The sequence below is a fragment of the Hordeum vulgare genome, chromosome 7H (genome assembly GCF_904849725.1).
Source record: "Hordeum vulgare subsp. vulgare chromosome 7H, MorexV3_pseudomolecules_assembly, whole genome shotgun sequence".
NCBI lineage: Eukaryota > Viridiplantae > Streptophyta > Magnoliopsida > Poales > Poaceae > Hordeum > Hordeum vulgare.
The window spans coordinates 193,193,349-193,215,463 of NC_058524.1; the positions used below are offsets into that span (position 1 = coordinate 193,193,349).

The 22,115-nt window shown below is 42.6% G+C and overlaps 1 protein-coding gene across 1 annotated transcript; it reads left to right on the plus strand.

Moving 5' to 3' along the window:
• The first annotated feature begins 346 nt into the window (after positions 1-346).
• On the plus strand, positions 347-2,866 carry LOC123411874 (60S ribosomal protein L32-1-like). Its single transcript, XM_045104832.1, has 4 exons — positions 347-458; positions 558-735; positions 2,099-2,280; positions 2,438-2,866. The coding sequence occupies exons 2-4, from the start codon at positions 565-567 to the stop codon at positions 2,565-2,567; spliced, it is 483 nt and encodes a 160-aa protein (XP_044960767.1). The 5' UTR covers positions 347-458; positions 558-564; the 3' UTR covers positions 2,568-2,866.
• The last annotated feature ends 19,249 nt before the right edge of the window (positions 2,867-22,115 follow it).

Consider the following 22,115-nt stretch of genomic DNA (forward strand, 5'->3'; position numbering starts at 1 on the left):
AACTCAGCTTGCTCCACCTCAGTCCCCGCCTCGCCGGCAAGGCAGAACAAGTGGTGCGACTTCGTACGCGTGGTGGTGGAGAACGCGAATGGATAAGCTACGAGTGGAGGAGGACAAGGGCTGTTTTGCAAAAATGAAACGTTTTTTCCACTTAATGTAGGACCGCGGGTTGATTACGAAAAAATAGGGAGACGTTTTTGTAAAAATACCACAACGGACAACCAGAACCCTATTTGCTTTATTATTAGGAAGAGATTTGAGTTTTTTCGACAAAGAGCGCATCTTTTTCGTCAGTGGGCTAGTCGGTAGTGGCCCATCAGAGCCCACATACCTAGGGTTCGCGGAAGGTATAAACACCGCGCCGCCTTGCAAATAGAACCCTGCCGTCGCCGCCGCCGCCGCCGCCGTTCTTCTTCTTCCTCGCTTCGTGTTAGAGTTAGGGTCGTCAGCTTTCTCAGGTACCGGCGAGCAGTCCGTGGCAGAGCTCCGACCCTGTCCTCTTGCGATTCTATTTTCTCCATCTTATTCAAGCTCCTTCTGTTGTTTTTGCCCGACAGATCAGAGATGGCGGTGCCGCTTCTGACGAGGAAGATCGTGAAGAAGCGGGTCAAGCACTTCAAGAGGGCCCATAGCGACCGCTACATCGGCCTCAAGTTGACCACTTATACCAAACTTTTACCCAGTGGAATTCGTAGGTGCAACGCCCGCGTGTTTTGGTTGCTCAGTTCAGATGATGTGTTCCGCCTCTAGATCGCGATTCCTGTTCGCCGGTGTGGTTGGTTGGCCTTTCTGAGTAGTTTCTGAATTCTGATGCTAAATTCTAAGCGTGACTATTGTTGGCCGTTATAGTGGCGGGCATTTGAGCTCGAGCTCAAAAGGGTACTTTCCTGCTAATCAACCTTACTTATTTGGACTTGACGCCTCATTTGAACACTTCGTGCATTGCTGTTGTTTTGGTTCACTGTGTCATTCTTGGGTTTGAAATGAAGGAAATGATGTCTCAGTAAAAGGTCTGAGGAAGAGAACATTTTCTTCAGCGAGCATTGGGATTAAGTAAGAGAGCACACTAGCCCTTGCACAAGTATAGCACTGGCTGTCGCAAACTCTTCTACAACAATACCTTCATGTTTTTCATGAAGTGGGTTGGATATTAAAGGCGTGGCTTCATTCTGAGTATGAGTGCTTGCCTAGATTTCTCCCAACACTTGTTATCCAGTGGTTGCTGAAGAAAATCTTGTCTTCCACATGATTAGAGCCTTCTGTCTGATCCTTCCAGTAAACGGATTCTTTCCCTGTTATATTTAATTGGTGGCTGTAGTCAATTTTCTTTTTCTGAATTTAAATTTTTGTACCTCCTCCGATCCGTATTGCTTGTCTTGGATTTGTTTAGATAATTTAAAATTTTCTGAACATCCGTATCTAGGAAAATCTAACACAAGTAATATGGATAGGAGGGAGTATATTCTTTTGTTCGATGAATCTGTGGTAGCAAGTGCACCTTCCAAAGAGGTGATGTTTCTCTAGATGTAGCATTTGTGTTGCTACGCTCAGCATCTTTAAATATCCGTTGTTTGCATGGACTGCTTTTTTTTTTTAAACGTACTCCTCTGTAAGATGTTTTAACCTTTTTCTAAATTGGATGTATGTAGACACATTTTAGTTTGTTTTTTCACTCATTTCAGTCCGTATGTAGTCCATATTGAAATATCCAAACATCTTATAATAGTGAACGGAGGGACTATTTTCTAAGCAATATCTTAAAAATTGAATGTATAGCTTCTTGTAGCTGTAGCTTATTCCTGACTGGCAACGTGCTTTATACAACACATAAACAGCAGCATATGCTAAACTTCTTTTGTGTTTCTTATATGCTTAAGTTCTGTGTCTCCTTGGCAAATTGTTTTTCTTAATCCCACATGTTAACTATTACCTCCGTCCCAAAATTCTTGTCTTAGATTTGTCTAGTTTTGGATGTATCTAACACTAAAATATGATTAGATACATCTGTATTTAGATAAACCTAAGACAAGATTTTTGGGACGGAGGGAGTACTTATCTTGTGCTTAAACCAAACATTTTCACTTCTCTATAACTACAGACCAGCTGGCGCAGGCCAAAGGGTATTGATTCCTGTGTCAGGAGAAAGTTCAAGGGATGTACTTTGATGCCCAACATTGGCTATGGTTCTGACAAGAAGACCAGACATTACCTGCCGAACAAGTTCAAGAAGTTTGTTGTCCACAATGTCTCCGAGCTGGAGTTGCTTATGATGCATAACAGGTAACTTGTGCTGTCCATATTAGGTGCTGATTGGTGTCAAGAACCTAATATTCTGAAGTTAGATGGTTCTTCACTGTTCTGATTCTGAACTGTGCTGATTTGTGTCAACATTCTTCATTTTCTGATTTAACTCTTGCATCGCTTTTATTGCCAACAGGACATACTGTGCTGAGATCGCCCACAATATCTCTACCAAGAAGCGGAAGGACATCGTGGAGCGTGCTGCGCAGCTGAATATTGTTGTCACAAACAAGCTTGCTAGGCTTTGCAGCCAGGAGGATGAGTGAAATGTTTTCTTCGCACTCGTGTTATTGGCCGCTTTGCCTATTGGCTATTGGAAACTGTTCGCTCTAGGAGCTTGTCTAGTCATCTGTTCGTTTTATGATATGAACACGCTGTTATTATCAGTAACGAGTGGCAGGCTAAATTTCTGTTAATGGTATCAACCTCAAAATCAGAAACTTGGCTTTGTCTCTTGAAGACAGCATGCTGGTCGTCTTGTTACTTTCCCAAGTCCCCTTTTGTTGTTAAAATGTACTGTAACTGGTTAATGATCAATGTTCGGTACATGGTCCTGCTTTCCAAAGCAAATGTCCTAATGTTTGATCCGAACGTTGATACCCCAACAGGTTTTAATGTCTTACCTAAATAGTTAAAGGCGACATAATAATTCACTGAATGTAAGAGTCATCTTTCTCCTTTCATTTTGTCATCCTCTTTTGAGGAAATTTCGCGAACCACTAACTACTGGGTTCAACTCTGAATTTTCTCAGGTAGGTGGTTGATTTTGCACAAAACACCATCTATTCATATAGCCTGTTGTAATTATCCCAATCCACCATTTGACTATGTTCGCGTTATTCCAGATCAGTGGACCTCTGTTTATATGCACACGATGGCAAGAAAATACGGTTTTAGTTGCTCACTACTCCCTCCGTTCCTAAATACTTTCCCTAGTTATTGGAAATATGATTTAGAGACAATAATAAAGTAATTATTATTATATTTTTTGTTCATAATAATCGTTTATTATCTATGCTATAGTCCATATGCAAGCATACGCTTCATGCTTGTTTGAGTAATAGCAAGGATCTTCCCCAAAATCATTCTATGAATAGCTAGGATTTTCAGAAGAAGATGCCATTAGTTTGATGAATATCGAGAATTCGCGTGGCTGAAGCTGAAGCAACTACTTTCGAAGTAACACAAAGAAAAGCAATGACTCGAGTGGGGGAGTTAGAGTCGAGAAGAGGATTCCTCGCTTCTTTCTCTCATGCAAAACCGTGCATGAGACTATCATCTCGTGCGACTCCTAAGTGATAAAACAAAGAAGAACTCGTCTTCTCTCTTTTTTATTACCTTCCTCGCGTATGTATAAGATCAAATCCATTCTTTTTTAAATTAGTATTGATCCAAAACTCAAATACATGTGTGGATACATAGACAATAAAAGTGTCCCTAGTAAGTCTTTACCGGACTAGCTCGTTGATCAAGCATGGCTAAGGTTTCTTAGCCATAGACATGAGTTGTCGTTTGATAACGGGATCACATCATTAGGAGAATGATGCGATGGAAAAGACTCAAACCGTAAGCATAGCATTTGATCGTATCAAATTTACTCTTATTGCTTTCTGCATGTCAATATATGTGTTCTTATGACCATGAGATCATGCAACTCCATGACACCGGAGGAATACCTTGTGTGTATCAAACATCACAACGTAAACTCGGTGACTATAAAGATGCTCTACATGTATCACTGAGGGTGTCTGTGGAGTTGGCATGGATAAAGACTGGGATTTGTCACTCCTTGCAACAGAGAGGTATCTCAGGGCCCACTTAGTAATACAACATCACAATAAGCTTGCAATCAATGTGATTAAGGAGTTAATCACGTGATCTTGTATTATGGAATGAGTAAAGAGACTTGTCGGTAACGAGATTGAACTAGGTATGGAGATACCGATGATCGAATCTCGGGCAAGTAACATACTGATGGACAAAGGGAACTGCATACATGATTAGATGAATCCTTGGCATCGTTGGTTCGACCGATATATATCTTCGTAGAATATGTAGGAACCAATATGGGCATCTAGGTCCCGTTGTTGGTTATTGACTATAGAGGTGTCTCGGTTATGTCTACATAGTCCTCGAACCCGCACGGTCTGCGTACTTAAAGTTCGGTGACAATATAGACATAGTTGAGTTATTGTGTTGGTGACTGAATGTTGTTCGGAGTCCTCGATGAGATCCCGGGCATGACGAGGAGCTTCAGAATGGTCCGGAGGTAAAGATTGATATATGGGAAGTTGGTATTCGAGTTTCGAAAAAGTTCCAGAAGGTTATCGGTTTTATGACGAAGGTTTTGGAAGAGTTTCGGGGGTCCACAGGGAGGGTCCACCTGCCCCGGAGATCCCCATGGGCCATGAGAGGGGGCGCACCAGCCCCTGGTGGGTTGGCCGTCCCTCCCACCTAAGGCCCATGCGGCCAAGGAGGGCTGGCCCAGAGGTGGCCACCGTCCCGCCTTCCTTGGGGGCCAAGCCACCTATTTGTGGCCACCGCCCACCCTAGGGAAACTCTAGGGCGCCGACTTCGTCCTCCCCTTCCCATATATATACTAGAGGAGAATAAGGGCAGCCGCACCTAAAAGCCACGACGCAACCCTCTCTCTCTAGTAGTGTTTCTGCACCGTCACGATTGCGGTAGTGCTTGGCAAAGCCATGCCGAGATCGCTCCACCGCCACCGCCACCACGCCATCGTGCTGCCAGAGAACTCATATGCTACTTTGCCATCACTCGTTAGATCGAGGAGGCGAAGGCGTCATCGAGCTGTACGCGGAGGTGCGATCCATTCGGCACTTGATCGGGACGTTCGTGATTGGATCGCGGGACGGATTGTGATTAGATCGCGAAGACGTTTGACTACAACAAACATGTTTCTTAATGCTTCCGCTTAGCTATCTACAAGGGTATGTAGATGCAATCTCCCTCTCGTAGTTGTTGATCTCCATAGATGATCTTGGTGAGCGTAGGATTTTTTTGTTTGTTTCCCATGCGACGTTCTCCAACAACGGCATCATGAGCTAGGTCTATGTGTAGATAACATGTACGAGTAGAACACAAAGTGTTTGTGGGCGTTGATGTTTAGATTGCTTACTTAGTCTTATTTTGATTCGGCGGTATTGGGGATGAAGCGACCCGGACCAACCTTACTCGTCCATGTACGAGAGACCGGTTCCATCGACTGACATGCAACTTGTTTTATAAAGATGGCGGGTGTCTTTCTCTCCCACTTTAGTTGAATCGGATTCGATAAAGGCTGTCCTTGTAGAAGGTTAAATAGCAACTTGGGCATCACCATTGTGGCTTTGTGTAGGTAAGAACGGTTCTTGCTAGCCCATAGGAGCAACGTAAAACATGCAACAACAAAGTAGATGACGTCTAACTTGTTTTTGCAGGGTATGTTGTGATATGATATGGCCAAAGACATGGTGAGATATATGTGATGTATGAGATGATCATGTTTTTTTATATATTTATAACGACTTGCATGTCGGTGAGTACAACAACCGGCAGGAGCCATAGGATTGTCTTTAATTAATTTGTGCCTTTTTTTGCTTTACTTTATCGCTTTGAGTTAGCAATAGTTGTAGAAGCTTAGTTGGCATGACAACCCCGATGGCGACACGATGATGGAGATCATGATGATGTACATCATGGTGTCATGTCGGTGACGATGGAGATCATGCCGATGCTTTGGAGTTGGAGATCAAAAGCACAAGATGATGATGGACATATCATGTCACTTTTATGATTTGCGTGTGATGTTAATCCTTGGGACTTTTCCATTCCCCCTAACTTTGGCCCGACCTCATCTTTACCCCTAAAATAAAACAATGCTCAACTTTGCCCCTCTTACATTAGAAGCCCTTATGGAAATACCCTTCTGTGCCGTTTCTGTCCGGTCAACGACCTTTAAGTGTTAATGATCTGTTCTTTAGACATAGTTGCCCTTGTGTGCATATGTCACTTATACGTGGGGCCTACTTTGTAAAAATGAAAACAAATCTCTCACACGTTAGTGTAACACTTACACTTGAGGTATAAATAAGAAAAAAAAGGAAAAAAAACTCTCTCCCACCTACCTCTCTAACTTACATGTGGGTACTAGCAAAACCTAATAAAAAAAGAAAAGTAAAACAACCCCTCTCCACCTAACGATCTCTCTCATCTATGACATTCCCTGCGCCGCCGGCCCGATCCCTGCACTGTCAATGCCGCTTGCTTGAAAACATGTCTACAATCACCAAAGACCTCCGCTGCATCTTCCACTGTGAGTAATTGGACCAAGGCGTGCCATAGCGATAGATCCTTTCTGGTCTTCTCCGACTCCGGTGTCGCGCCGCCGCTGCCTATCCCTTCAAAGTGGACGCCGATGGATTCCCTCAGGTTCTGTAGCTCTCTAAAGACCCGACGAATCTTATGGCGCACCCAAGAGTATCCTCGCATCCTCGAGCCACCACTCCCCAAGCACCCGCATCGACGTGCGCCGTTGATGACGAGGAGGTCGTCTCCGAGCGCCTCCAACCTCACAGACCCACTCCCTCGGCAACGAGACGTGCCCGCGTAGCTCCTAGCGCCTCCAGTACAAGTCACATGACCCCGAGGAATCATTCCCCTGATGCCAAGATCCGCCAGTCGCCGTCGTTGTTGGAGTCAAGTTCGGTCTTCCCCGCCGGTCCTGTTGGACGCGATGCAACACCCCGAGAGCTCACCCACCACCTTACCTTGCTCGTGTGCCCACCCACCTTGCTCTCGTGTGGGATCGTGCTCGCCTTCGTGCGTGCTCGTGTGCTGCGTGCCGGTGCAGCCGGATTTGAGCCGCCCGAGCCGCTGCCTGTGGCCCCCACATTTTGGCCAAGTCACTAGTTGACCCAGTCAACTACAGACTTTTTGACTAAGTCTATGGGCCCACATGTCATACACTATGGCTATTCATTTTTCTTTCTTTGAGGTGGATCCCACCTATAAGTGTCATAAGAAAACAAGGGCAAAAATGTCCAACGAACACCCTTGTGACGGTCAAAGGTCTTTGACCAGACGGGAACGACACGGGAGGGTACTTCCATGATGGCACTGGCACCTAACGGTAGAGGGTATAGTTGAGCAGTGTTTTATTTTAGGAGTAAAGATGAGGTCGGGCCAAAGTTAGGGGGGGAAATGGAATTGTCCCTTAATCCTTTTATGCATCTTATTTTGCTTAGGATGACGATAGCATTATAAGATGATCCCTCACTAAAATTTCAAGATAAAATTGTATTCTACCCAAGTGTGCACTGTTGCAAAGGTTTGTTGTTCCGAGGCACCACATGATGATCGGGTGTGATAGACTCTACGTTCGCATACAACGGGTGTAAGCTAGTTTTGCACATGCAGAACACTTGGGTTAAACTTGACGAGCCTAGCATGTACACACATGGCCTCGGAACACAAGAGAGCGAAAGGTCGAACATGAGTCATATAGTAGATATGATCAACATAGAGATGTTCACCATTGAAACCACCTCATCTTACGTGATGATCGAACTTGGGTTGGTGGATTTGGATCATGTTGCACTCGGACAACCTGAGGGATGTTGATTTGAATGGGAGTTCTTAAGTAATATTATTAATTGAACTCATTATCATGAACAATAGTCTAAGTTGTATTTGCAAATTATGTTGTAGATCAATGGCTCGCGCAATAGCTTCCCTGAATTTTAATGCGTTCCTAGAGAAAGCTAAGTTGAAAGATGATGGAAGTAACTTTTAGGGTTGGGTCCATAATTTGAAGATTATCCTCATGGCTTCACAAAAGGCTTATGTCCTTGATGCGCCGCTTGATATGCCACCCCTCCAGTGTCGTCTGTAGATGTTGTGAATGTTTGGCAGGCGTGTGTTGATGACTACTCGATAGTTTAGTGCGCCATGCTGCATGGCTTAGAATTGGGACTTCAAAGGCGTTTCGAACGTCATGGAGCATATGAGATGTTCCAGGAGTTGAACTTTGTTTTTAAGCAAATGCCCAGATCGAGAGGTATGAGACCTCCGATAAATTCTTTGCATGCAAGATGGAGAAGAACAGTTCTGTCAGTGAGCACATACTCAGAATGTCTGGGTACTAAAACCGTTCTACTCAGCTGGGAGTTGAGCTTCCGCCTGAGACGGCCACTGACAGAGTTCTTCAGTCACTGCTACCTAGCCACAAGAGCTTTGTGACGAACTATAATATGCAATGGATGAACATGTCCATCTTAGAGCTATTTGCGATGCTGAAAGTCACAGAAGTAGAAATCAAGAAGGGAAAGGTAAAGAAGGGTAACTTCAAGAAGAACGGCAAAGCAGTTGCCGCTCCCATGAAGAAACCCAAGGCTAGACCCAAGCCTGAGACCGAGTGCTTCTATTGCAAGGGAACTGGCCACTAGAAGCGAAATTGCCCCAAGTATCTGTCCGATAAGAAGGCTGGCAACGTCAACAAAGGTACATATTATATACATGTGTACGTTTCTATCTCTTGTAGTAGTGCCTGGGTATTTGACACCGGGTCAGTTGCTCATATTTGTAACTCGAAGTAGGAACTACGGAATAAACGGAGGCTGGCAGAGGACGAAGTAATGATACACATGGGAAATGGTTCCAAGGTTGATGTGATCACCTTCGACGTGCTCGCTCTTCGATCACCGTCAGAATTAGTGATGAACCTAAATAATTGTTATTTGGTGCCTGCGTTGAGCATGAACATTTTGTTTAGATCTTGTTTAATGCGAGATGGTTACTCAATTAAATCAGAGAACAATGGTTGTTCTATTTATATGAGTAATATATTTTATGGTCATGCACCCAATGTGAATGGTTTATTCTTGTCGAATCTAGATAGTGATGGTACACATATTTATAACATTGATGCCAGAGGATGTATAATTAATGATAGTACCACTTTCTTGTGGCACTGTCGCTTAGATCATATTGGTGTAAAATGCATGAAGAAGCTCCATGTTGATGGACTTTTGGAGTCACTTGATATTGAATCACTTGACACATGCGAACCATGCTTCATGGGCAAGATGACTAAAACCCCATTTTCTGGTACAATGGAACGGTAAGTGACTTGTTGGAGATCATACATACTGATGTGTGCGGTCCAATCAGTGTTGAGGCACACGATGGATATCGTTACTTTCTCACCTTCAACGATGATTTGAGTAGATATGACTATATTTATTGGATGAAGCACAAGTCTGAAATGTTTGAAAAGTTGAAGCAATTTCAGAGTGAAGTTGAGAATCATCGTAACAAGAAGATTAAATTCCTACGATCTGATCGAGGTGGAGAATATGTGAGTTATGAGTTTGGCATGCACTTAAGAAAGTGTGGAATTGTTCCACCGTTGATGTCACGTGGAACACCACAACGTAATGGTGTGTCCGAACGTCGTAATCACACTTTATTTTTTTGAAGGAAAACTATAGGGGAAACCCCCCACAACGAGTTTTTTTTGAAATAATAAGAACTCAAATTCGCACCCATTGGGACTTGAACCTGGCTGCCTGGGTTGTACATCCACTCCACTAGCCAAGTGAGCTAGGCTCACTTCCTTTAATCACTCTTTATTGGATATGGTGCGTTCTATGATGTCTCTTACTGATTTGTCACTATCGTTTTGGGGTTATGAATTAGATACAATTGCATTGACTTTAAATAGGGCTCCATCTAAATCTGTTGATACGACACCGTATGAATTATGGTTTGGCAAGAAACCTAAGCCGTGGTTTCTTAAAGTTTGGGGCTGCGATGCTTATGTTAAAAGGCTTCAGCGTGATAAGCTCAAACCCAAAGCAGATAAATGCGTATTCATAGAATAACCAAAGGAAACAGTTGGGCACACCTTCTATCTCAGGTCCGAGGGAAAAGTGTTCGTTGCTAAGAACGAGTCATTTCTCGATAAAGAGTTTGTCTCGAAATAATTGAGTGGGTGGAAGATAGAACTTGATGAGGTTACTGAACCGTCACTTCAACCAAAGAGTAGAAGGGCGCAGGAAGATGCTCCCGTGGAGCCTACATCAGTTGAAGAGGAAGCTAATGATGATGTTCATGAAACTTCAGATCAATTTACTATCAAACCTCGTAGGTGGACAAGGACACATACTGCTCTTGAGTGGTATGGTAATCCTGTCTTGGAGGTCATGTTGTTGGACAATGATGAACATACGAGCTATGGAGAAGTGATGGTGGGCTCGGATTCTGACCAATGGTTAGAGGCCATGAAATCCAAGATGGGATCCATGTATGGAAACAAAGTGTGGACTTTGGAAGTGTTACCTGAAGGTCGAAAGGCTATTCAGAACAAATGGATCTTTAAGAGGAAGACGGACGCGGACGGTAATGTCACCGTCTATAAAGCTCTACTTGTGGCAAAGGGTTTTTCGCAAGTTCAAGGAGTTGACTACGATGAGACTTTCTCACCCGTAGCGATGCTTAAGTCCGTCAGATTCATGTTAGCAATAACTCCATTTTTCTATTATGAAATCTGGCACATGGATGTCAAAACAACGTTCCTTAATGGTTTCCTTAAGGAATAGTTGTATATTATGCAACCGGAAGGTTTTGTTGATCCAGAGAATGCTGACAAAGTACGCAAGCTCTAGCGATCTATTTATTAACTGGTGCAGGCATCTCGTAGTTGCAATCTTCACTTTGATGAGGTGATCAAAGCGTTTGGGTTTATACAAGTTTATGAAGAAGCTTGTATGTACAAGAAAGTGAGTGGGAGATCTATACCGTTTCTAATATTATATGTGGATGACATATTGCTGATTGGAAATGATATAGAATTTTTGGAAAGCGTGAAGATATGTTTGAACAAGAGTTTTTTAGTGAAAGACCTTGGAGAAGCTGCTTACATATTAGGCATCAAGATCTATAGATATAGATCGAGACACTTAATAGTACTTTCACAAAGCACATACCTTGACAAGGTTCTCAAGAAGTTCAAAATGGATCAGTCCAAGAAGGTGTTCTTATGTGTCTTGCAAGGTGTGAAGTTGAGTAAGACTTAATGACCAACGACTATAGAGGATAGAGACAAGATGAGTGTCATCCCCTATGCTTCAGCCATAGGCTCTATAATGTATGCAATGTTGTGCACAAGACCGTATGTCAGCCTTGCCATAAGTATGGCCGGAAGGTTTCAAAGTGATCCAGGAGTGGAACACTGGACATCGGTCAATAATATCCTTAAGTACCTGAAAAGGACTAAGGAGATGTTTGTCGTTTATGGAGGTGATTGATACGTCCATTTTGCATCATGTTTTCATGTTGATATTTATCGCTTCTTTGGCTGTTATTTCACTTCACGGTACTATTCTTATGCCTTTTCTCTCTTATTTTGCAAGGTTTACATGATGAGGGGGAATGCCGGCAACTGGAATTTTGGCCTGAAGTGGAGCAAAGTTGATATACCTATTCTGCGCAACTCCAAACGCCGTAAAAATCAACGAGGATTTTTTTATCGATTTATCAAAAATATTGGGCCGAAGAAGTGCCAAAGGGGCACCAGGGGGTGCCCACAAGCCTGAACGGCACGGCCACCCCCAGGCTGCGCCATGGGGGCTTGTGGGCAGCCCACTAGCCCACTTGCTCCCCTCTTTTGCTATATGGAGGGTTTCGTCCAGGAAAAAAAAATCAAGGATGAGCTTTTTCGTGGTTTCGCCGCCGCCACGAGGCGGAACTTGAGCAGAACCAATCTAGAGCTCCGGCAGGACGATCCTGCCGAGGAAACTTCCCTCCCGGAGGGGGAAATCTTCGCCATCGTTATCATCTACACTCCTCTCATCGGAGGGGACTCGTCACCATCAACATCTTCATCAGCACCATCTCATCTCCAAACCCTAGTTCATCTCTTGTAACCAATCTTCGTCTCCCGACTCCGATTGGTACTTGTAAGGTTGCTAGTAGTGTTGATTACTCTTTGTAGTTGATGCTAGTTGGATTATTTGGTGGAAGAGTTTATGTTCAGATCCTTGATTCTACTCATTACCTCTCTGATCATGAATATGACTATGCTTTGTGAGTAGTTACTTTTGTTCCTGAGGACATGGGATAAGTCATGCTAATAATAGTCATGTGAATTTGGTATTCGTTCGGTATTTTGATATGTTGTATGTTGCTTTTCCTCTAGTGGTGTTATGTGAACGTCGACTACATAACACTTTGCCATTATTTGGGCCTAGAGGAAGGCATTGTGAAGTAGTAAGTAGATGATGGGTTGCTAGAGTGACAGAAGCTTAAACCCTAGTTTATGCGTTGCTTCATAAGGGGCTGATTTGGATCCACTAGTTTAATGCTATGGTTAGACTTTGACTTAATTCTTCTTTCGTAGTTGTGGATGCTTGCGAGAGGGGTTAATCATAAGTGGGATGCTTGTCCAAGTAAGGGTAGTACCCAAGCGCCGATCCACCCACATATCAAACTATCAAAGTAACAAACGCGAATCATATGAACATGATGAAACTAGCATGACAGAAATTCCCGTGTGTCCTCGGGAGCGTTTTTCCTCCTATAAGACTTTGTTCAGGCTTGTCCCTTGCTACAAAAGGGATTGGGCCACTTTGCTGCACCGTTGCTACTTTTGTTACTTGTTGCTTGCTACGAATCATCTCACCACACAATCACTTGTTACCGACAATTTCAGCGCCTGCAGATTTTAGCTTGCTGAAAACCACTTGTCAGATCCTTCTGCTCCTCGTTGGGTTCGACACTCTTACTTATCGAAAGGACTACGATTGATCCTCTATACTTGTGGGTCATCAGTGATCAAGAGCTCGTTGTAAAGGGTTACGTTGATGGTAGATTTCACACTCATCTGGATGACTCTAAGTCTCAATCCGGATACATATTTATTCTAAATGGTGGAGCAGTAAGCTGGTGCAGTTCCAAGAAAAGCGCGGTAGTTGACTGTAGATGTGAAGCGGAGTACATAGCTGCTGGAGTTGTGCCTAGTGCCCTGGATCCACTCACCATGTTTTGTGATAACACTTGTGCCATTGCTCTAGCCAAGGAACCAAAGTTTCACAAAAGGACCAGACACATAAAGTGCCATTTCAATTCCATCCACGATGACATCAAGGAGGAAGACATAAACATTTGCAAAGTACATATAGATGTGAATGTTGCAGATCCGTTGACTAAACCTCTTCCACGAGAAAAACATGATCAGTAAGAGAACTCTATGGGTGTTAGATTCATTACCTTGCAATACTAGATTATTGACTCTAGTGCAAGTGGGAGACTGTTGGAAATATGCCCTAGAGGCAACAATAAAGTGGTTATTATTATAGTTCCTTGTTCATGATAATCGTTTGTTATCCATGCTATAATTGTATTGATCGGAAACTCAAATACATGGTTGGATACATAGACAACAAAAGTGTGCGTAGTAAGCCTCTACTAGACTAGCTCGTTGATCAAAGATGGCTACGGTTTCCTAGCCATAGACATGAGTTGTCATTTGTTAACAGGATCACATCATTAGGAGAATGATGTCATGTACAAGACTCAAACCGTAATCATAGCATTTGATCATATCAAGTTTACTGCTATTGCTTTCTGCATGTCAATGTATCTATTCCTATGATCATGAGATCATGCAACTCCCTGGCACCGGAGGGATGCCTTGTGTGTATCAAATGTCAAAACATAACTGGGTGGCTATAAAGATGCTCTACAGGTATGTCTGCGGGTGTCTGTGGAGTTGGCATGGATAAAGATTTGGATTTGTCAGTCCGTGTGACGGAGAGGTATCTCGGGGCCCACTCAGTAATACATCATCACAATAAGCTTGCAAGCAATGTGACTAAGGAGTTAGTAACGGGATCTTGTATTACAAAACGAGTAAAGAGACTTGCCGATAGCGAGATTGAACTAGCTATGGAGATACGGGTGATCGAATCTTGGGCAAGTAACACACCGATGGACAAAGGGAACTACATATGGGATTAGCTGAATCCTTGACACCGTTGGTTCAATTGACATGTATTTGTAACGCCCAAGATGCTATCCTATCCTTATTTTGGCTCGAGGGCCCCGACAGGGATAGTAGTGCATCTCGTTGTTTCGCAAGAATGGATATCATTACAAGTACATGTATAAAAGAGGTGAGTATATGGAATTGGCTTACACTTGCCACAAGCTACAACATGAACATCTCAATACAACAGTACGTTCAATCACCAAGTAGAAGAATAGGGTCCAACTACGGATGTAAACAAATGATAAAAGAACGATATCCATCCTTTCTATCCCAGGTTGTCGGCCTGGAACCCATTCCAGATCAATGAAGAAGAAACTCCAAATAGAACTATCATCGCGCTCATGCCAAAGTATCGCTTTACCTGTACCTGCAAGTGTTGTTGTAGAAAGCTGTGAGCCACACAGACTCATCAATCTCATTTCCAAAGGTATCAAGACTTGCAAAGCTTAATGGGTGAGGTATGGTTAAGTGCCGAGGCTGTAGCAAGTACTAAGCATTTATTTGAGTGGCTAACATATGAGTATAAGAATAAGAGGGGATCCTGAACACCTACTTACAAGTCAAACATAACCCCACCATGTTCTCTCTCGGATTCAGAACTCACAAGAAGAAACAGTCACGGTTACACACACAATTGTCATGTTTTAAGAGAGTTTACTTCAAGTTTGCTATGACCGTGTGTTATATAAAGTTTCCAAGTTGCCACATAATCGCGAGCATGGCTTTCCGGAAGACTTAAACCTGTAGGGGTGCTCCAACTTTTTCATCACAAACTACCATAAGTTGCATGCAATAACCTCAACCACGAAAAACCTATAATCTCCTCAGAATTCCGATGCACGACTTCAACCTCGAGATAGCCCAAAGTATCATCGAAATCCCGTGCACAAGACGTTCGAGAAAGGTAAAACAAATCCAACGAGGCCACCCAGTGAGCCAGATCCGCATCTAGAGCCGCGCACTCTCTATCTGCGGGCGTCATCCGTCTATGCAAAGTGGACGATGGCCAAAAGATGCCTCGAGTTGCCCCGAGGTGGCACCGCCGACTGCTAGGTAGGTGGACCAACACTCATGAGGAGCACTGGACTGGCGGGTTGATTAATTATCCACATGGTGATCAATTATCTATGCAATTTTTTAGTTGTTATTAAGAAAATAGTACCGATGTTTAGCCTTACCAGAAGAGTTTTATCCCAAAACAAAAATCAAGGGGGTACCCATAACAACACCAAGCATCTAAGGAGCGCTCAATATGGAACATAACACCGGTACACAAGTAACTAGGGCGACAAAGGTGTAACAAAACACCGAGCTAGAAGGCCAAGCCTTCCACCACTTACCAAGTATATAGGTGCATTAAATTAAATAGCAATAATATGGTGATATATCAAGGAACCCATGTTTTCACATGGAAGAAGCTTGCACATGCAACTAGCAACGCTATAAGAAGGGGTGAGCAAGCGGTAACATAGCCAAACAAAAGTTTTCTGGTTTGTGGAGGGGGTTAAAGGCTTTTCATGGAAAAGTTGGGAGGCTTGACATAACAGGTGGTAGGCAGCAAGAAATCGCGATAGAAACAATATAACTAGCATAGCAATGATAGTAGTGGTATCTAGGGAAATGATCATCTTGCCTGAGATCTCGCTTGGAAGAAGTATGAATCCATGAAGTAGACGAACCAACGTAGCCGAATGAATCCTCACATTCTGAAGCAGTTTCAGAACTCTATCAAGAAGAACAATCTGAAACAAACAATCAACGCACGATAAACACCACAACATATTCATGACATGATGTGCACGAAATTACGATGCATGTCCATTTAATTATGCAAGACACGACACATCACAACAATCAACTTCTACACATTAAGTGAAGCTCAATATGCAACAAGTTGCATATTGATGAAACTCGACATTTGAATTACTTAGTCCACTCCCCTTTAGGTACACGACCATGTTAAATGTTATTAAACATGGCAAGAGGTGAAGCATAAATAAACTGCACTATCTAAGCATTTGAAATGAGGTCTGAAACAACATATAACATTTCCGAAATGACCCCATATGTTAATTTTGAAATTGATCCTGATCTGAATTAAATATATTTTTATATTTATTAAACAGAAAAATAAGTGCACCATGTGATTCTACACGTCATTCTAGTTGATTTACATATATGGATCATCTACAACGTAGTTACGATCTAAAAGATATGACCAACAAAAGATAATATGCCATGAATGCAAATGACAACCACAAGCATTTGAAATCATGGATGCAACAAGATATTACAGAGCTACATGAAATTCCAGGCAAGTTTAAATTAGGCCGGAACAAGAATAATAATTCCGAAAAGTCCCCATATGCCAATTAAGATTTTGGTACTGTTCTGCGTATAACACAATTTTATTCTACACGTTATTCTAGACGTTATTCCCCATATGCAAAATAAATGCCACCATGTTATTCTACACATTTTGCTGGTCAAGTTACATATGCAGAATATTTTAAACGGAGTTACGGTTATTTTGTTATGAAATTAATCATTTTAACATGGTATTTATGCAAAAAATGAAATCAGCAAATCAAATATTTTAAACATGGTTTAAAGTTGGATATTTTGAAACTACGCAAAATTTTAAGCATTTTTCATGTATAAAGTTTTTAAATCTGATGCACGATTATTTTGCTGTGAATTATATCATTTTAATGCGGCATCACGCAAAACAATGCAAACAACAAGTTTAAATATTTGAACACATGTGAAAGTGGGATATTCTTATTCTACAAAAAATTCTGAGAATTTTCCGAATATAATTAATTTTAATCCGTTGCACGGTTTGTGAGATATTAACTGCATGCTCAATATGGGGTTTTCTACAAATCTATAATCCCCTAGATAATAGACAATATCTCAGACAATGAAACAAACTACATGGGCCGAATCTGTGTAGGACATGGGCTAAGAGATGGGCTCAAGATATACACAACGCACATGGGCGCACTTTAGTGGGGGTATGCTCACCTAGGGCCTGGAAGGCCTTCGTTGATGGGCTGGGCCTCGGCGGGAGAGTTGGGCGTGCTGCGGCTAGCGAGGCGCGAGTCGAAGACAAGCTGGGGCGGGGGCGTTGGGCCGAGGAGGCACAATAGGCTGATGAATCCTGACACGTAGGCGACATGGGCACAGGAGGTGGACCGGCACGGGTCGCGAGCGTGCAGACGCTGGTCGTCGTTGTCCCGTCGTCTCGTAACAAGCCAAGGAGGAAGATGCCAAGACGCTCGAACTCAGGGAGCCATGGCGGGCGAGGCGGCGGAGGGATCCAGTGAAATGCTTCGGGGGGATCTAGCAGAGGTGGGCCGAATCTGGGGCGCGAAGGCGAGCATCCATGGCGACGGCGACTCCATGGCTAGTTCTTGCGGGAGAGGGAGAGAGAGAAATCATGAGGGAGAGAGACAAAGAGGAAGGATGAGAAGGGATGCGCAAGGGCCGGTGGGGATGACCTTTGCAGCAGCGGCGGCGGCTCCGGTGGGGCTTCCAGCAAGGTTTGGTGGGGTCGAGGGCGACTTGGCTCGGGCACGGGGACGAGGAGAGGGAGGCTCCTAGCTGCGGGAGCAGGCGACGCTTGGTTGCGGGCGCCGACGGCGGCTCGGCCGTGATCTGGGTCTGGCGGGCCTGGTGCGGTGGTGGATGTTGTGGGTGGCGGATGGGGGTTTGGCAACGTGGAAAACGAGGGGGAGATGGCTAGGGTTCCATTTTTGGAAGGGAGGCATGGTTTAGATAGGTAGGGCTAGGTTTAGGGGGGGTTTAATACCGTTTTTGAGCCCTCCAATCGTGATTGAACAACTCCGGTCACGGGGAATGTTTAGCTAGGATGTAGTGGGTTGTGTAGAGTTGATTGGAGTAAGATGAGAGGTAAGTACGAGGCCCGCGAAAGACTTTCAAATACCGAAAACGTCTGCGATTTAAACCGGCTATAGTGTCGCAATACATTTAACGGTTTGGGTATCAAACGGACTCTGATTGTAATGAAATTTGGCAGACGACCTATCTAGACTATAATAAGACCGCACTCCAAGTTTCAACCCAATCTAAGGAAGTTTTATATGCACTTAAAAAATATTTTAATGATGCTGTGGGCGCGTGCGTGTGAGGTTGGTCCCGAAACGGTCAACGACAAAACGAGAGAACTCGCAACTGCCAATGGATGCAAGTTTAAAAATGACAGCAATGAAGTGCCGATGCAATGCAGATGATGTGCATGATGTGATGATGAATGCGGCGACCAAATAAATGACACGACATCAACATAATAAAAAGAGAATCTTCTGGAGCGCCGGTTCCGGGTTGTTACGACTCTCCTCCACTAACAAGATATCTCGCCCCGAGATCTTAGAATAAGAAGGGGAAGAGGAAGAGGGACAAAAGAGGTAAAACTTAGTTGCTTCTTTGACAAATGAGTGAAATCAACAATCCTTGAAGGTTGCAAAGAGATGAAGAATGACATAAGGAGCACGAAAGAATTCAAAAGAGATTTGGGCAACACTTCGGTTGGAAATAGAGGCAAAACTTGATAAGATGAAATGAACTTGAAAAGATTTCACAACACTACAGTTCAATAGATAAGAAAGGAAGGAACATGATCTTGAAAAATGAGGTGATGGAAAATAAGAGAGCAACATCACAATGGCTTTGGAACAAAAGAATAGAAACTATATCATTTGACGAAGAATAAAATGACAATTCTACCACAATTGAATTTAAAAAGCATCCTTACGAAGAAGAACTGAACGGAGTTGTTGGAAAAGCAAAAACGAATAGAAAAGCTTGTTGTGGGCCTATGGAAAACAACTCATAATGATGAGGTGATAACCAACCACTAACGAAAGAGATTGCTTGGAAGCAACAAGATAAGCAAGGCTTCTTTCACCAAGAGGATATATTGAGAACTTGGATCAACAATAATAACCATAATAGCAACAATCCTTAGGAAAACCTTAGGTTAAATCCAATCCAAGATAGCTTCAATGAAGAAATCATGGGTTGAAAATATCTCATGATCGAAGAAATTGGTGGGTTTAAATATCTCATTCTTGAAAAAAATTCTCTTTGAGACTCCTCATGAATCAATAATGCTATAACACCACCTCAAATGATAATGGAGGAAGAATTGCACTTTAAATGCAAGATGAATGATACTTGAAGTACCGCCACAAGAATCTTGATGAACACTTCGTGAAAGAATTATATCATTAACGAACCACCATGAAGAGCCTCCATATACAAAAGAATGATGAAAACAAATGAAGGTTGAAATAAAAAGATTATGGCCTTTCAAAGACTTATATGAAGCTTCACAAAGAGATAATTGAGAAAAATTGAACACCGCAGAAGAAAAGATGGAAAACTTAGAATTGTGATTTGATATCATGAACAACTCGAGAAAAGAATTTAAATAACTTCAAGGGAACAAGAATAAGAATTATGTTATGCATATCCTTGACCAAGTTCAATTGATGACAAGTAGCGGATTTGGCATACGACTTATTCCTCTAGAAAAACATTAATTGATATGAAACAAGCTTGAAGACGTCTTGAAAGAAACACCGGTAAGAGTTCACAAACGAATGAATGGTATACACGATAGCGAAGAGACTGTGATCCGCCTAATATGGAACTTGAATGAAGCACCGAAATAATTGAGATACGAACAAAGAGATAACAATAGAGAAGAGTTAGAGAATGAATCCTGAAAGCTGAGAACAAAGAAATCTTCTGCAATGATGGCCTTCGAGAGGACCGAGAAATGAAAAAACTCTGAAATGCATCAGATAGATATGGAAGGAATTTCTCATGACTGGAAATAATTTGAAAGGATAACAACATGCTGAAACATAAATCTTCAAATGACCGAACCAAGATTTAAGAGGAACTCTTTTTGGTGTTCAATGCAGAGGCTAATGGTTAGAAACACCACCAAGAATTACTGAGACACTCTAGAATAATGAATAAGGAATGGTTGAGACAAGGATGGAAATAATTCAGATCAATTTTGGAGAAAGAATATGACTGATGAGTTCGCTGTTACGCCACATAATAAAAGAATTAGAGATCTCTGAAAAATATTGAAAGTGCTAGGTAAGATCCTGGAGAAGAACCTGTGGGTTATGGGCCCACTCAAAGAAAGCACCACATAAACGATTGCTTAGGAAGAGCGATTGCACCGGTTCAATGAAATATTGATGAGGTTGAGCACCTTGAAATAATTTGAAGGATTTATAATTAAAACAACAAACTTCTAAGGTATCTTCAACACTCCGGATAGAATAGAGAGAGGTAATAAACTAGAGAGGCTTGAATAAGAATTTCTAACACGGGAAGCATTGAAGGAATGAAAATGATATGATGGACACCGAAAGCTTGAATTGAATCCTTCGGAGAAGAAAACAAGAATGAAGAATGATAAAATTATCACGTGAGCATATTCACAACGAATCATCGGATACAATATGGAAGAGAAGATGAGGGTAGCATCAATGAAAAGAAAGGCACTTGGATGATAATTTAATCATTAAAGAAAAAGGGCGGGAGGGTGGGGATAACAAAGAGAACTTCAAACAGATGAGGCGAACTCCGAAATGAAATATGAAGTTGGATCTTGCAAATATTGGATAGGATTGAATTGACTTGAAGAGAAGCACACTCGTTGAAAATAATTTCATGACAACTCCGGTTGTTCCAATGGATTAACATTCCCATAAAAATATTAGAACACCACTTAGGAAAGATATGAAATCAAGACTTGACATCGAAGCAACTTGAATTACCATACTCCAACAAAACAAAGAATGAGGCTTGCGAGTTAAGCGAGAAACAAATTCATTGTAGAGTTTCCGTCCGATATTTTCGTGGTAAGGCTCGCACGGGCTGGATCGTACATTGGATTATCATATTGAAATGACGCTGTAATATGCTCCATAGGCGTAGCGAACGACAAGGCTTGACGAAGCATGCCGAGACTGTCCTCTATAAGAAAGACCGTGAACAAACAAACCACTAGATGTCGAACCCCAACCTCACATCATGCATCTGTTGGAAGATAGCCTAGCTAGCTACTTGAATTCCCACCTAAAATCTCCCAAAATTTTCCAGTTATGCAATCGGGTCCACGGATACAAGGAGTAAAATCCATCACTCAACTCCGAGCATGATACTACGCTCCAAATGTATCACCTCCGTCAACACATAACCAGAGATCTCAAAAACTCATCTACCTCAGACCCTCCTAATCACAATAATACCAATTATGACAGTACATCTCGACGCTCTCCCTAGTACTCGGTGATGCCAAACTCCTCTCGCCACAAATAGTATTGAAGCAATTTCGAACATCCGCGTCCTCACATGCTAAGGAAATTGAACGATAACGGTGTGAAAAGAATCCCGTGGAGCTCAACTCCGCGGGATGCTTCTACCCCAAATTGACAGGAGACACCAGGAACAAAATCCTGCTCACAACAGCATCATATAGTTCCCAAAATACCCGCGTGATCCTAAAATTTTTAAGTGAGAAGAGGAATAGAATCAAAATTCCTACGTCAAGATTCCTCACCAGAGCATAGAAGAGGAGTAAAAAGAATCCTAATCTCCGATATAGAACTAGACACAAAGTTGTTTTACACTAGACTCTACTCGGCCAAGTTTGACCAATCAAGGGGGCAACTAGGTCGGTACTGCTTTGATACCAACTTGTAATGCCCAACAT

Coding starts and splice junctions, on each gene's coding strand:
- LOC123411874 (XM_045104832.1), top strand. CDS start 565: ATGGCGGTGCCGCTTCTGACGAGGAAGATCGTGAAGAAGCGGGTCAAG. Junction 736..2,098: donor GGTTGCTCAGTTCAGATGAT/GTGTTCCGCCTC, acceptor CTATAACTACAG/ACCAGCTGGCGCAGGCCAAA. Junction 2,281..2,437: donor TTGCTTATGATGCATAACAG/GTAACTTGTGCT, acceptor TATTGCCAACAG/GACATACTGTGCTGAGATCG.